Source organism: Ips typographus, linkage group LG3, assembly GCF_016097725.1.
Source record: "Ips typographus isolate SLU linkage group LG3, UJ_Ityp_2.0, whole genome shotgun sequence".
NCBI classification, from domain to species: Eukaryota; Metazoa; Arthropoda; class Insecta; order Coleoptera; family Curculionidae; genus Ips; species Ips typographus.
In genome coordinates, this window is record NC_138424.1 from 16,100,533 (window position 1) to 16,118,161 (window position 17,629).

The 17,629-nt window shown below is 34.1% G+C and overlaps 1 protein-coding gene across 1 annotated transcript; it reads right to left on the minus strand.

The window, feature by feature from the left end:
* Nucleotides 1-1,170: 1,170 nt before the first annotated feature.
* Nucleotides 1,171-17,056, minus strand: LOC145726402 (kelch-like protein 17). The gene is made up of 15 exons (XM_081975452.1): nucleotides 16,065-17,056; nucleotides 15,197-15,434; nucleotides 13,189-13,285; nucleotides 13,008-13,129; nucleotides 12,503-12,617; nucleotides 12,251-12,357; nucleotides 12,073-12,189; nucleotides 11,803-12,019; nucleotides 9,446-9,581; nucleotides 3,773-3,852; nucleotides 2,429-2,605; nucleotides 2,323-2,368; nucleotides 2,164-2,267; nucleotides 2,003-2,099; nucleotides 1,171-1,932 (listed from the first exon to the last, which is right to left on the minus strand). Exons 2-15 carry the CDS (start codon nucleotides 15,407-15,409, stop codon nucleotides 1,707-1,709), a joined length of 1,854 nt encoding a protein of 617 aa, XP_081831578.1. The 5' UTR covers nucleotides 15,410-15,434; nucleotides 16,065-17,056; the 3' UTR covers nucleotides 1,171-1,706.
* Nucleotides 17,057-17,629: the final 573 nt, after the last annotated feature.

Genomic DNA, 17,629 nt, shown 5'->3' on the forward strand with positions numbered 1-17,629 from the left:
GGACACCCTTTATAACATAGGAGCAGATGTAACAATTGTGCTTAAAAGTAAAGTAGAAGAAAGAATGATTTCAAAGTATTCCGGTTGGCCTGATGAGACTTTTTAATAAATTTGTAAGTCCTTTTCATTAGGCCAGGAGTTTACTTCACTTATTAAACAGTAAAAAATAATAGCAAACTGACAGTTACCTATCAATTGAGAGAGCAATGATCTGCTGAGCACGTCACAGCATGGCTTTATGCCAGCAAGGAGTACCAAGACTGTCCTGTGTGAGTTTCAAGTGAGGGTGGTCGACGCCTTGGACAGCAGGATGTCCGCTATTGGTCTTTTCGTGGATTTTTCTCGTGCTTTTGATCATCCTATTTTGGTTGCCAAATTGTATAGATACGGTTTTCGAGGTACAATTCGGTTCAATTTGATTCAGTCTTACCTCCAAGATAGAAAACAACACGTTTCAGTTAATGACCAGAAAAGCAAATATTCTATTTTAACTAAAGGTGTGCCACAGGAATCAGTAATTGGGCCTTTTTTGTTCTTGGTTTTTGATAACAATTTATTATTATTTATTTATTTATTATTTATCAATTTATTATAGACATTAATGGGGTCGCTGGGGATGTTTTTGTTACGGCATATGCTGACGACACAAATATCCTTATTTTAGATGCGAGCTCTAAAGGCACTATTGCAAAAACCGAATTGGTTTATAATAAGATTTTGTTGTGGTCCGATAAGAATCAATCAAATCTCAATATAAGCAAAGACCCACTTTCTTCCTTTCTCCAATAACAGAGTTTTGTCGGAGAGAGCGACTATGTTTGAGGATTCTGATCGTGCTATAACTTCTTCTAGGACATCGAAGATGCTGGGATTAACTTTTGACTCCTGTTTACTCTGGTACGATCATAATGGGGCTGTTTGCAATAAATTACGCAAAAATTGTTACGCACTAAAGTTTATGTCAAACCATTTCCGTCTTGATGTGCTTCTGACTCTATATTATGTGAACTTTTATTGTCATCTGCGTTGTAGTATTTTATATTGGGGATTGAGTTCCCAGGTGTCAAGGGTATTTCTATTACAGAAATATGCGAGCCGTATAATGACTGGATCGAGTCTTTCGAGAGTTTCGAACGCGGGTTTTCAGTTTTCGGGGATTGACAGACATAATTTTAATTTTTGAAATTATATTTTTTATCTTTGGACGTTTTCGACAGTTACAATTTTTTATGTTAAATTGCGGAAATAAATGGATTATTATTATTAATACTAATTATAAAACAGTATTTCAAGGTATAACCTAACTGACACTAGTCTAAAGAACTAATAAGTAAATTATTGAGAGACAGATGTGCGATAGTGCATTATAATTATCAGTCGATATTATAGCTATTTATGTACTAAAGGACGTTAGAGAGAACATAGTGACAAGTTTCGGCCTTAATTATAAAAGAAAATGCAGCAAAAGCCAATTAAAAAAGGTTTTGAAGCGTTATAAGCGGGCGTTATTATAATGCCCACAGGTTGTTATAATCTACATCATATCCAAGGTATTATTTGTTCATAATGTATAGGTGAAACATAAATATCATTATAATTATGTGATTCATGATTTTACAGATGGTTTGTAAAAAATAAAGCTACTATATGACAATAGGTACTCGATTTAGAACTGAGAATAGCTTAGAATCTACAGTCTACAGTATTCAAAATGTAAATCCAAAGATTGTATTGTTTCCACTAGAGGACTCTATTAACCAATTCAACACTGCTCCTCCGAATGCACCTCTTTCGGAAAGCATACATGTGGCTATTGTCCATGCGTTGGTTTTAATATCAAACTCTTCCACCGAATTTAAGCTCTCATTACGGTTATTAAAACCTCCAACAGCCAATAACCGACCATTCAATGATACTAATTCATGCCAGTACCTTATAGAAAGAAATATAATTAGGTTAAGTTAAAATAAGTGTGCAATTTAGTTATGCATGTAGTAAGTACCTTGCGGTGTGCATTGGCGTAACAGGTTCCCAACTCATCATCCGTAGGTTCAATCGTTCCCCATTACTTAGAACACTCATATCAGATGTGTCACGTCCTAAGTCCGTTAAATATTATGCTATGCTGTAGTAAAGGTAATCTTAATGCATACTGAAAATTACCTCCTATACAGTACAAATTGCCATCTAAAGCCGCTACTCCACACCTATACCTTGAAGTTGACATTGAAGACACTGAATCCCATTTACCTTCTCGAGGGTCATATCTACATTAAACACATTTTAGTTAACAATACTAAATATTTAGAAAAATAAACAAACCTTTCACCCACGGTGTTACACCCACCAATAGCATAGAGAGAACTATCTGTAAGGATTCTGTTATAAAATATCTAATAAAATTGAAATGTTAGGGAAACGAGTTTACCGAGAACTGCAATTTTGCAATAATCCTTTTGAAAGTTCATAGCAGGACAACTGTTCCAAATCCCAGTCAATGGATCAAAACTTTCCATTGAACTGAGTGTGGAAACACCATCGTGCCCTCCGCAAGCGTAAATTAAGCCGTCAAAGGAACAAGTACCCAAACCGTAGCGTTTGGTTCCTAGAAGTAATTTTAATGGATTTGGTGTTAATTTTGATCACTTAAGCAGATATTTGGATTATTTTTTGGTAGAATAATAAAATAGATGTATAAATACCTATTTATGTACCAAGGTCGATAGAGAGAACATAATGTCCTGAAGGTTTCGGTCATTTTTCGGACATTATACTCTCCCTAACGCCTGTAGTGCATACAATGTTTTATGTTTCACCTAATTCAACAATTATTTACTATTTCTGGCATTGGAAACTAAGGTATACCATTACCGGTAAGTTGTTTAGTGTTTATTTTACCTGAATGCAGAAAAACTAACGAAGGTTTATTACCTAAAAAGTCAAGAGCATCCTAGGATAGGGAATACGAAGTTTTTATAGCATGGAGGAATAAAAATGCCATTGCTAGTATTAAAAAAGGTTTCAGGGCGTTATATTAACGCCCGCTTATAATGCCCTCAGGCTGTTATCAACACTATATCCTACACCGTTTTGAAGGTATTATTTATTCATAATGTATAGGCGAAACATAAGATATATAATTGTAGTTTTAAGTAAAGTTTATTTTTCTTCACTCGTTTGAGAGTGGAAATAAGTGCTTTTCCACACAGAATGCGGCTCCTTCCCGTACCTGACTCGACTAAAGCCACTACGCTCGTCTTGAGAGTGCGGGCAAGTCTCATGCACTTTCTACACTTGTTAGAATAATAACTATATCCACCAGAGCCTGCAATCACACACTGAATCTAATCAATGAACACGGTATACAATATGTTTGGTTTAAAAATGATACAAAGTTAGAAAGAGTGAGTTGAGTTGCAAAAAAAGATGTCAGCTATATCTGGAATAGTTATTTACCTAACAAGTGCGGAAAGTGGTACTATTCCCGCACTAGTGTGAAAAAGTGCACATTATCGCACCCGAGTAGTAAAAACCGTTTAACGAACGGTCTTCAGAAATAGAAAGTCAACCTTCGTAAAAGACTACCTCTAGAGGGCCTAATAAAGATGTCAAACTAAAAAAAATATTCCCGGTTTTGCTTTTTTCGACTTATTTTTTTTTATACTGATCATATTCAATACATAATAATATAGCATTTTAAAACAGTCTTCGAAAATGTTGCATGTTTTGAATTATACCTGACATGAATATTTCCCATTAAAACTAAACTTACTCATTGAAGTTATCGAAGTCCAAGTGTTTGTCCATGGATTATAACATTCAGCTGTAGCTAATTGTGATGCTCCATCATACCTGAATATTGCATTTTAATAAAATACAGGGTGTTCCTATAAGCAGTACAAGCAGCTGTTTTGTCGGAAACTATAACATATGTGGGTACATACATAGTAGCACTTTGGGAAAAAAATGTTTAATAAATGAGGCCACGAGAAAATGCTGGAACAAACAAAAATACGATGAACGTTGCCTGTCGTCGATGAACAATCTTGCAAAGTAGTAGAAGTGATTCAAAATTTTCTTTGAAGGAAATGAAATATCTCGAAAACGGCTGATCATAGAGCCTTTCCCATCACTTTTACACATACACCTCCACTTTGAGAAAAATGGACTACTACTTCACGTTGACATATAATTAGTTATTTTATTTTCAACCAGGTATGTAATAACGTTATTTCTTATGTGTAAACCAGGTGGAAAGATAAAAATTACCTGCTTTTACTTTCCACCCGGGTGGAAAGTGAGTACTTTACGCTAAAAGCAGGATATATGTCACTTTCCACCCGGGTGAATGTCAATATGCGTTTTGTCATATCTGGGCTTTCTTTTTATAGTTAAGAGACTGTGCCGCCACCACTTTCTGAAGACGCAGATGTTACTTATCATCACAACAGCTCGCAGCTCATGTGATGATAAGTAACATCTGCGTCTTCAGAAATCTCCATGTTAAAAGCACTTTAAGAAACATTTCAGCTCAAAATATTAAACACAGAATAGCACAATAATGACGTTGTCAAGATTGTAAACAAATCACCTGTCGTTTATTATGGTTGAAGTCATAACTACTTGTACACCTATACTACCTTATTGTTATAGACTATTAGCAATCAATTTTTTTTTTTTATTTTATTTTAATTTTAATAATTTTATTATAACTGAATGATTTATTAAAAGTTCGATGAGATTTTGATAAATGATTGAAAATAAAATAGTATACAAACCACGGTGGAAAGTTTAATTTCTGTCTCAAAATAAAGTTAAATTACCTAATTTCTCGACAGAAATCAAACACTTTCTACCTGAGTATGTAATATACTATTCTTACGATCGGGCGGAAAAGTGTACTTTGCCGCTGTATCTTCCTTAAAACGCATTTTTCAAGGAAATGACACAATGCATGACAACTTATTGTTTGATGATCTATCGAATGGTGAATTATTGACACTTAAAAATGGACCAAAATGTATAATAATCTTATTTAGGAAAAGTACTTTCAGTTCAGAATAACTTTTTTCTACGAATGTTTGCAAATAAGCTACTTTGCATACGTAAAAGTGTGTACAAAGTGGCACTTTCCCGCACACTATGCGGCAAAAATTTTTTCCCGCACACTTTTTAAAATGCTGATTATACCTTGCAACAGTAGTTTTTTTTATATAGACTATTATACATAAAATCTGCTTAGAATTTTGCGTAGAATTCAAAAATGTAATAATATTCAGGGGTTTCATATAAAAAACACGACTTTTTTCACATTATTCTTCCGTACAGTTTAGGTAAATAAACCACCTTGTCTCTGTCTTTGAAAATGAGGCTTGTTTCCTTAGAAACCAAAGCTCATTGTCAAACAACGCATTTATATGCAGTTTAAAGTCTACAACAGTGTTTATTCTTACTTATTTAAGTTAAAAAAACTATTTTAATAATGGATATCACTGAAGATGAACTTCCGGAAGATGTTCTAAAAGCCGCCAACATGGCTAGTTTGCAATTGCTGCCTCTCAAATCGCGAGAAAAATACGAGAAACAGTACGAGTTGTTTACCCAATGGTGCGAACAAAAGGGGATAAAAACCTTAAAGGAAGAGGTACTTTTAGCGTATTTTGTTACTTTAAGCAAAGAATTCAAACCTAACAAAATGTGGTCAAAGTATTCAATGCTCAAAAATGTAATAAAAATAAAAAGAGACATCGATATCGGTGAATTTTATAAGCTCACTGCATTTCTGAAAAAGCAGAATGTTGGTTTTAAACCTAAAAAGGCGAAAATTTTTACAAAAGAAGAAATATTCAGTTTTATGAACTCCGCACCAGATGAAATTTACCTGTTAATGTGCATGTCGAAGGGAAGAGCTAGCCAATTTAACCACTACAGATATTGAAGACAAAGGAAACCTCATAATTGTTAAAATTAGGGATTCCAAAAATCATACAGCAAGAAACTTTATAATATCAGAAGAAGTTCATAACGGAACCTACCTGCAACTGTACAGAAGATACACCGGCCTACGTCCAAAAAAGTCAAACAATCGTTTTTCCCTAGTTTACAGAAAGGGTAAATGTTTTTCGCAAAGTGTTGGAGTAAACAGTTTTGGAAAAATGCCTTCTGAAATAGCTATTTTTTTGAAGTTGCCAAATCCAGAACTCTACACAGGGCACAGTTATCGTCGATCATCGGCAACGTTCCTGGCCGATTCTGGAGAAGGAATCACTGACATAAAACGCTTGGGGGGTTGGAAATCGACTACGGTAGCTGAAGAATACATTGATGAATCCACAAGTTATAAAAAAGGATTAAGTAACAAAATTCTGACCTTCAATCCTAAAGAAAGTGAAGCAGTTCCAAGTACCAGTATTTTACCTTCAATTGCTCAATCTGCGATCAATTTAAAAAACGCGACCAACTGTACATTTAACATTAATGTTGTTAATATCAATAAATAGTTAAAAGTTGTTGTTTTTAATATCAATAAAAATTAAAAACAAAATCTATAGATATTTCATTCGTAGAAAAAATATTGTTCCTAACACGTGTGCAAAGTAGTTTTCCCGCACTTGAAGCTTATCCGAACTCCGCTTCGCGTCGTTCGTCTAACTGCTTTCGCGTGTGGGAAAACATAACTTTGCACACTGAATAGGAAAACTACTATATTCTAAGGATAATATCTATGGAAACCGTGAAATCAGACGCTGCTATTGGCCAATTCCGTCATTTCTATAGAAATTTTCCTAAGAATAAATTTATTCGGAGGTGAAAGTACCGGCCCTTAGTCAATAATGTTTACACATAGAAAAAAAAATCAATTTTCTTACTGATATAATTGGCACATGTTAAAATTAAAAATATTACCAAATGATAGATCTCAAAAAGTTAATATAACAACATGCAAGCCATTTTGCTCTATCTCATTCTGGTTAGAAATTAAGACACTTGAAAACGTAAAAGTGTCATTTTTCAAACGTCAATATCTCGAAAACCATTGTAGATACTGTTCTCGCGGTCTGAGTTTACCCGTGCGTCATCCCCCTGCGATTTAGAAGTAGACATGCATTATTGACTTCATCCTTGTCTATTGTTCACTTTCAGAAAGAGTAAACATCTAAGTGAATGTCTTCCAAAAAAAGCATTTACTGATTAGCGCTTCTATTTCAGTCATTGTCAGTTTGACAACCATCGAAATTTATTTGATTTGTTTACTATTAATTCTTTTCCGTTTCTTTGTGTTGTTAATCATTTATAAAGTTTTCTATTTACCACACCACCACAGTTCTTTTAAGAGCTATTGTTTCTACACTTTTAACATTCTGTAAGTACTTTCATAATATTATTATTAATATTTTTATTTTTTTTATGTCGGCTGTCACGATCTAACCTAAATTGGCACAATTACTAACCTGTTTTGAAAAAAAAGTGGGAGTGTCTATTATGGTTTTTATTTAGCCATTTTGTTTTTCCTAAATTCGGAATTACTTACTATTACAGTATTTTTTTAGAAAATGCCTGGAAAAATTCTCTACAGACAAGCCCAGCAGTTAATTCTTAACCTTTGTGAATATTTTGAATTGGAAAAAACTAATGGAGGACCTTTAGAAGCTTTATCATCTGTTCAGGAAGAAAATAAGAAATTTTAAGACCTTACATATTCTTACTGATGTATTTTTTTTGATACTAGAAGGTTTTAGCTGCTTTGAAAATTTCCCGCAAAACTGTTTATTCGATACGGGAAAGGCAAGCAAGTAATCTTATGATTTCCACACCTAGAAAACCTAAATCGAGACGTTATCGACGGGTCAAGACCACTGATTTATCTGAAAGCATTAAAATGGATGTTCGAAATACATTATATGATATGTACAACGATAGTATGTTAATAATAGTAAAATATATCTACTTTTGTAAGAAACATCTATTAACATTTCATTGTTTCCAGAGACTGAGATTTTTGGGTTGCATTATAGATTTTTCATAAAAATTTCTTCATACATATTAATAATAAAGTCATAGAAAAAATAAAATAAGCGTCTAAAATGTTTTCCAGCCGGTTTAAAATAAAATTAGTGGATTGCAACCTGAAAATGAGATATGAGATACTACAGCATCACTCAGAATGTCTTATTAAATTTTTAATTTGTTGTATTTATTTTAGAGAAACATGTAACCATCCAGAACCTAAATCAAGAGCTTAAAGTTAAAGAAATACTACATATTGGTGATACATCTCTGTGAATTTTGGTAAATAAATTAGGTTTCAAATTTAGACGGAATTCTATGATCCAAAGGGAGACTTCTCATAAATAAAAAATGTTATTTCGGTAAAGATATTTTGGATTTGCTTTGGTATAAGGTTGTTTGAGTGCAAATTTGCAGCCAAAGATCTCTATTTTCTGACTGACAATACACGCAAAATTTTAAACGTGACGAAGCTTTAGACACTCTCTTTTCTATAATATGAACACAACAGGTTTGTTGACGAAAACTTGATTTGATTCATATGATTATAAATGACGTAGCCTTCGTGACGCACGGGTAAACTCACACCACGAGAACTATATATAGGTTGTACATAAAACATATTTGAAATCGATAGGACTATTCAGAAATACAATGATATACAGAGTGTTCCAATTGAAATAAGCATTTTGCATCAACTTCCGGTCAAACCGAAAGTGAGAGAAAATGAAAATGTTTTTAAAACTTCAAAGTACTCATCAAATTTAATTTAATTCCAAAATTTCAAATTTCTATTAATATTGGATCCTAATATACTTTTAATGAATAGTTTGGATGGTTAACCCTGTATTTGCTGTGCTTTTGTCATCAAACAAGTTGATTTAATAAATAATGTTGTATGCAACCTATGCGAAATTTTTTTTTTTACCAAATTATTTAGCATTAAAGTACTGCCTCCATTTAACTAAAGCTTTATCAACTATAGTTTCTGAGATAGCAATGGTAATGCATCGAATTTGTAACATCCTGTATATAGGAAAACGCCTGACCCTGAGTTAACTCGAATTTTCGAGGGCGTCCCCTGGCTCTTCGTGACATCATTCGCTGTTGTTTTTAAAATGCCCCAAAAAAGAAGTCTTTATGATCAGCAAACTTTGGACCCCTTTATAAGAAGATATCGAAAAAAAAGTTAAATAGCAAAATTTTTCGTCGAGGACAGTCAAATACGTTTGTATTTTTACAATACCTGTCCATTTAAATTTTCAGAGTTTTCTGATTCATTTTAGGGAAATCATGAGTCTGAGCGCTTGAAACTTAACATCAGATTTTATTCTTCTATGTATAGTTGCCGAGAAACAGCCGCGTGCACGGTTTTTTGGATCACCCTGTAAAGTTTGCTTGGAAAATGCAACTGTATACTTAATTGGTGGGTACTTACCCTCCAATCACATATAAACGTTGTTTTAAACTAGTCACTCCTGGAGAAGATCTTCTCCATTGCATTGGTGCTATACGATTCCAACAATCAGTTTTGGGATTATAAACTTCACACTCGGATTTGGGCCCAACAAAACCTTTAAAATTGAAAAAACAGTTGAACTTTTTCGACTCTTAATAAATGTGCCTTGCATTGAAATGTGTTTTATAAATTACGAATAACAAATCCGGCACAAGGATTCAATTACATTTCACTTTTATTTCAACAGGAAATTGGCGATCATTGTCTATATATACAATATTTCCCTCTTGTGTTAAATGTCCCATAGGAGCAGTGCATTATCACCAGAATGACAGCGACAATTCCACTCATGTACAAAAAATGCCATATACGTCATTAAAACACGGTTTGCTATCGGCTAATAAGGAAGGAAGAGAGTTTGCTAGCGGATAAAAAAATCGGATAAATTTTGCTGTTGATTTCATCGTTTCCACGGATTTTCACTACACTTCTATTGTTGCAATGTCTCACCTTAGGATTTTTGCTGGCACTGTCAATTTTGATTTTTGTTCGTATTGTTTTGGTTATGGCTCGCTTCGGATAGAGTTCTACTGCAGAAAATCAAAAGAACCAGAAAAATGTATTTTTGCCAGTACAAGGCAGTCGCAGTCTTATTATATTGTTACGGTTTGGGCCTACTATGCTCGATACTCAATGAAACCGATGCGCCGCAATATCTGGCCGGGCGCGTATTAAAGTAGGCCACACTTAGGAAGCGACACCTGGAAGTATCTTGATTATTCGAAGCAAATCGCGAAGCGTTTCGCGGTCATTCTAGAACGTGGTTTGCGAATATAAAAGAAGCGGCCTCGACGACGGTGTAGTGTGTAGTAGTGAATTTGGGAACGCGGTTAAGTTTAAATAGTGGAATAATTGTGGAATTGTAGTAGTGTTTTTAGTAGCTGTGTTAATTATTGTACGGAGTGTTTTGAAGTGTAATAAATTTATTAATTGTTGAGTTAAATTGACTTTGTGTGAACCCACGGGAAAATCGTAACAATATTATTGATTATATTCATGGAATTGTCTTATCAAATACCATTCGAGCTCAGATTTTGAACAGGATAATTTTTCCGCTTGTCTTCTCATACTTTCTTTATGGTACAAAACTCGACCTGTTTGGCAAAATCACTCGAGCTGCGCTCTCGTGATTTAGTTACAACAGATCTCGCGTAGTTACACCAAAAAGAAAGTGTTCTAAGACAAGCACAAAAATTATCCGGATAAATCTGAGCTCTTATGGTATTGCCCCCGATTATTTCCCTCATTGTACTAGCAGCCAATCAAATTCCGAGAACCTTTCTAGTTCCACCAATGGAAACCGTTTTATACTGATTAAATCCCTGGCTGCTAAAATTTAACAGTGATTAAACACCACCTACCTTTTTCGAATACGTTTTTTGAAGAACATTTGATATTAAACGAAACGGGATTTAGACACATATAAAAAAACACACATATAACAAAAATATACATGGCTGAACGAAAATCTGTCGTCTGCTGGGGTGAGTTCAATATTATCATTAATTTCATCACGTTTAGTTTAGTATTTGTGTTCTAACTAAGGTGTCTTCTTTGGAAAAAATCCTTCGACCTGCGGTCTCAGGATTTTTTTTTTTTTTTTTTTTTTTCAGGCAGATCTTATAGAATCAGAAAGCGGAAGTCTTAGTTCATTTCGTCTTACCCCGAATATTGTATTGTTTAGGATATAGAACGTCGTAGTTCAGGGGTCTGTGAGAGAGAGAGAGATTTATTTCATAGTTTGAAGTTTAAGAGAGAATGCCAATTTCATGAATATTCCCGAATTTCCTCGAATCCATGGAAACCTATATAAACAGCTGGGCTAGGACCGGTGGAGAGTCAGTTAGTTGCAATGATTGTTAACAGTTGTCAGTATTGTTTGTAAACAAACGAAATATACAGTGCGAGTTAAAAGTAACAAGTGGTGTTTTGTGTGAAAAACGGTACAATATAACCCACACCAATAAAGGTACAGAAAACATTGTCAACTTTCAAAACAAGAAACCTTGGTCGTATAGTGAATATTGTTACCTTTATGATGAAAACTATTCAACTCAACAGGAATCAATACACACACAAACAGAAGGGCTGCATGTTTATGTATATGATATGATGCCCAAAAAATCTACAATGTAATGTTGGTTCCATTATTATTGGTCACAAATTCAAAGTTGACTGAGACTGCTGGGCACCTTGTCCAAAGTATAAAAGCAACCGCATATAACAAAGTGCAAGTAATGATGAAAGGTACACCAGAAAAAAAATAAAAGTATTACCTCCTATAGCCAATACATAAGGATCATCTCTTAATATTTTCCTTTCCATAGTTCTCCATGAAGAAATTTCACACCGTCTTTCTGGCGCTAGATGGTACCGCATAGCCTCCAACAGTAAGTCCCGGCACTCGTGATTGTCCTTTATCAATTTTTCATTATCCACTCTCGTCATAAGAAACTCCTTGGTTAGTAAAGGCAGCCTCACGTGATTAAACAACTGTAATTAAATTGCATGTTATTGTTATTACAAGACTAAAACAGTATACGAACTTTAGCAGTATACTTCTCTCTTTCTTTTGAATCGTGTTTGACCCAATTCAAAACTGCAGTAAATACGTCTTCTTCTGAGAATATATTCAACTCGCTGTTTGAAACTAACTCGTTAACCTGTTGATGTAGAATACTTAAAATATCGATTTTGCTTTAGACGAAATACTTTAAAACTAACTTCTTCAAACGGAAGTGACAGAAACTCTTCAGTTGCTATAACTTGTGGAAAGTTTTCTAAGACGTATACGTGCGATTGATGGTGCAAATCCTTGCAGGAATGTGTATCTGAAAATATTAAATATTGTTTCCTTTTCGTTATTTTTCTGAAACTTATTCAAATAATTTAAAAAATCAATCGACCTCATGCATTATTGTCCTTATAATGCTATTGGTATCTTAATTACTATTTACCAACTATTCATTAACATACCTGCAAAACTTCTTATTCCGAGACAATTTGAGGGATGCAACTGCTTTAAAAAAAATGTACAGCAAGCTTCTCTAACGTCTTCCATTTGAAGTAGGCTACTTGCTGGTAATAGTATCTATAAAAGACTTTACTAATTAAACATTTGATCCCCAGAATAACTATTTATATACCAAATGCATAAATAGGTAGATATTTATGACCTGAGGGCGACGATTTTACTGGCCCAATGGTCAAGTCGCCCGAGGGCATAAACATCTGGTAATGTCCATGGTGAATACAAAATTTTATGTTAGACCACTTCTTTACTGTGATTAACACTGTACTGTTACTACTAATTACAAAATCAAGAAGTTGCAATGACAAATTATTATTAATATAGCCATACTGTAGATAGGTCTATGTTAGGTTAGGTAACTTTATTTAAGTAGATGCATGTTTATGTATTTGGTAGATAAGTAATACAAACACAATCATAAATTGTTCAAACATAAAATTACTTAAATACCTGGGCATTATCGACAGTTATAGTAATCTGGCCAGTGTATGCGTAATCTAAGATTAAATCCACAGCTGTAGCGTCCATATCAACCATGGTTATTTCACTTTGGGATTGTTCTTTCATCTCTCCTATAATTATGAAACACCTTAAACAAAGCACCTATTGAATGATTTAAAAAAGTGCTTACCGTTGAACATGGCGAAAAAATAAGGGCTAACTGAAGCCAACACTACTTTGTGTGCGCTAAGCTTTTCTGTTCCTATTTTTAATATTACATCACATAACTAAAACAAAAACTGTGTGTATTGCGAGTCTATATTATGTTATTTTGGGTAAAAAAAAATAAGTGCAACTTTAATAACATAACCACATGTCTATTTGTTACCATTTTGGCTAAACTTGTAATTTTATAGAAATATTGCATGTATTAAGAAAATTCACAGAGGTGAAGTCTGAATAAATGGATCTATAAGCGGTGCAATTGGCTATTCCTTGTGAAACTATACATAGTAGAACCTTGGAGATTTCACTCAGAACGCTACAGAGCTCGGTCCTTAAGCTATTTAAGGGGAAGGTGCCAATATCCGAAGAACATCAAGAACTTAGGTTTAATAGATCAACAGTGGACGCAATATTTAACAAGCCTCTCTTTGTTTGTTTTGTGGATTTAACTAAGACCTGAACAGCAAAAGTAGAACAAGAACAATAACGAACGATGGACTGTCTGAGGAAGTGCATATCAATACGAACCTACGACAAGGGGATAACCATAGTCCTACCCTGTTCAACATCATTATGAACCAAATCATTGAAAATATTAAAAAAGTCAACGCTAAATATGGGATAGGCAATTGCACCATTAAAATATTATGCTATGCAGATGATGCAATCCTCATAGCAGAGAACAAATACTACCTACAACGCCTGTAGTATAAGACGAAAGTAGCAGCACACAAATTTACACAAAAACCAGAGCTGAAACATCAACAACAAAAAGTGTTACCATCACAAGTGGAATAAGAAGCGAGGATATCAGAGAAGAACTAGAAAATAATACAGGATGTGGTAAGATGGGCTAGAACACGCAAAAGGTGCTGGACCCAAACAATACAAAATAATCTGGTAGATGTCTTATGGATAAATTAAGTACTTATTGTAAAATCCACTGGATAGTTATTTAATGGTGGAAGATATCTAGTAGATGTCTATTGGAACTGGATCATATCGGTGCACAAATGTATATGTCTTACAGAAAGCTACAAAAGCTATTTACGTGATATCTCGCACGGATAATTATTAGATATATGGTATCTATATCTAATAGTAATAATTGATTGATATCTATAGGATTTGTCAAAAGTTGTCTGAAAGAAATAAAAATCTGACATTTACAAATGGTAAAACAAATAATTATCCTATACATTATGAACCAATAATAGTCCCTACCCTAGTAATCCCTACCTTGGAAACGGTGTAGGTTATAGTGTTCATAACAATCTGAGGGCATTATAGGCGGGGGTTATCATAACGCCCTCCTTCGAGTGGGGCACTTTTTTAGGGAAATAACCATAAAATGCATGAAAGCTGTTTTTTTTTTTTTTTTTTAAATTTTCTAAAATTTTTTTAGAGAGACACTCTCAAAATTATTCTTGTTGACGCTTTATAACTCGTAATTGTTACTTTTTTCTGTAAGTGATATTAAATTTAAAAAATGAACTAATAACCACACAGAAACATAATAAAATTCTGAAATTGAAAGAACTTTTTATATATTTTTTTATAGTTATTGCCACTTCTGCTTAAGAAAATATAAACGTAATTAAAATGTTATCTTTAGAATGTTAGTATTGCTTTTATAAAAAAAAAGAAAAAATTATGAAAAAGCTTAGTTTTGTTCTTGCTAGTTCACCTAACCAAGAACAAAATATAGTTCCATAGATATTAGATTGTTCTGAAAGTTCTTATAAAGAGCTTGCATTTTGTATGGACATTTCGATAAGGGTCGACATCACGACATCATAAAAACATCACGTTTAAAGTCTATAACTTTTCAATACAAACTGAACTTCTGTGATAATAATGTGCATTTACATAGATTTTTTAGTGCCAAAAAGTACCTCAAGTAAAAGGCCCAAAGTCTGTATCGCTTGCGGTGTTTGTTAATATTGAAGAAAATAATAGCAAGTAGTAAATACCTGTCCATGTTGCCTCATTCGTTGTATATTACCTAGTGCATTTACACTATGTTTGTCGTTTTTAAGACAATAATCCTTATTGGTAAACAGTCGCAAATCTATCCCTTTGAAGGTAGTTTTCGAGGTTTCGAAAGTCTCAGGGCTTTCGGATAAATGCAGTCGGTCTAGAACTACACTAGGATCCACCCAGGTTACTACTTTGTTATTCATCATTGTCGGTTTTATATAGTCTTCAGATCTGAAATTAAATAAAGTATGTTCAATATATTCAATTTATACTCCTAATTAATTCACCAGTTTCACTTTATAAGTTAACAGGTTAATTTTGCAAAATATAGAGTTTTTTTATTTTATACACCATTTGGTAGCCCCACTGTCTAATGGTTTAAAAATGACAAAATTAAAAAAACTGACATAGTCATATCTTAAAGTAGGTACTTTCGTTACTACTCATTCAAAAACTTATCTGCAATATTAACTTTGTGGTGTGTTCTGTAAGTTTTTAGGTAAATAATCCAGGGAAAGTCCACGATTATTAGAACCGGACAAACAGGACCGAAAAATCACTCAATTTTTTGTAAATCACAACCAAATCGTAATTCCTTTACCTCAAATAGTTTTTTTAAATTTTGTTCTGAAAAATCTGACAAAGGAAGAATACGGCTCATCCCACATATTTTTTTTATTTCATATTTGATTAGGACGCAAAAAAATATGAAATACGTATTTTATTATTTTTCAAAATACTAAGTAAAATAGCGTCAATACAAAATAGTGCGCTAAAATATATATTTAAAAATGCTATCAAAATCTTTTATACCATTTTATTCTTGTTCAAGCATACACTGTTATTCAAAAAACAACTCACCGAAATGTTTGCCTTGTCACTTTTAAAACTTCAGTTTAAACAAATTGATACGGTTTTGAGCAAAATGTTTGTTCAATAGACACCAGTCTTATCGATTAGATAAGATAGCATTTGTCGGTCCTTAATCTCCATTTATTGCCTAATAAATTTTATCTAATTGCCATTTACAAATACAAACATAAATCATAACCAAAAAATTTAGGTAAATTACAAAGCAAAACGAAATACAATACTACTGCTACTACTTAAAATAGAAAAGGGTGTTTTTTTTACAAAAATTTTGACAGTAGCCGCCCAAGATTATGTACTACACTATAATAAATTTCCCTTACGATAGTGGTGCCATGCCCTCGTATATCATTCTGAAAATTTTTAGAAGTTTTTAAATATTGCACAAGGCTCTAGAACAATCTGGCAAGTTTTAGAAGCTTCTACAAAGATTTCGAAAACTTTGGGACGTTGCAAAACACTGTAGCACGTTCTGGCAAGCTACAGAAGTTTCTTCAAAGATCTGGAAGGATTTAGAACGTTGCGAAAGGCTCTATGACATTCTGACAAGTTCTAAAAGCTTGTGCAAAGGTCCTTTGAAGGTTTGGGACTGTTGCTAAGGGGTCTAGAACGTTCTGGGTAGTTCTAGAAGATTTATAAAAGGTTTTCTAATGTTTTAGAAGGCTTTATAACATTCTGACAAATTCTAGAAGCTTCTGCAAAGGTTTGGAAACGTTGCCAAAGGCTCTAGAACGTTCTGACTAGTTTTAGAAGCTTTTTCATAACATTGCGACAAGTCCTAGAAACTTGTGCAAAGGTCTGAAAAGCTTGAGAATGTTGCTAAGTACTCTGGAACGTTCTGGCTAGTTCTAGAAGCTTCATAAAAGATTTTGTAGGGTGATCCGTGGTTTGTCATTGGAAACAATGGATTTGAGACATTCCAATACAAATAAGTCACAGGGAGACAAATCGGGTCAGAGAGCAGGCTACGGTACGTCACGATCGTATATGACGTGAATACAAAATTTGTTGGCGTTTTCTTTGTACTGTAACGAAGTTACTAATTTTTTTGTTAATATGTAGTATTAGATTTAAGAAAACAATGCGCAGCCTCACACGCTTAAGGTACAATGCGTCTTCGCGACAGAATGGTGAACGCACCGTCGCGATTGATAAAGGTTCAGCGCGCAGCCGCGGTAGCGTAAACGAAGCAACATCGCGCCGTCGCGACTCGCGAGCTGGTAACCAGGTAATGCGCCGCGCGCTACATTGATCAGTTCGTCAGTGAGTTAGTCAGTTGATCCCGGACCATCGACTAGTGATTACCGACCGACGCTTCAGCCAGCTGAACGGTAAATCTTATTGTTCCTGGGGGCAAGCTTTGAAGGGGAAGGTATTTCGGAATCGTTTCCTTCGGACCGCCAGTACAGGATGTTATAACACTGCCGGTTAACTTCGAAGGATCGAAGGCCACGGCTCCGAAATCCTGTAACCAAACCTGAATTCACCCAGGTCTTTTCGGACTGTCAGCTCCGGCCGATTCTTTGACCCTTCTATGCCCCCAGAGCACAGTTTTC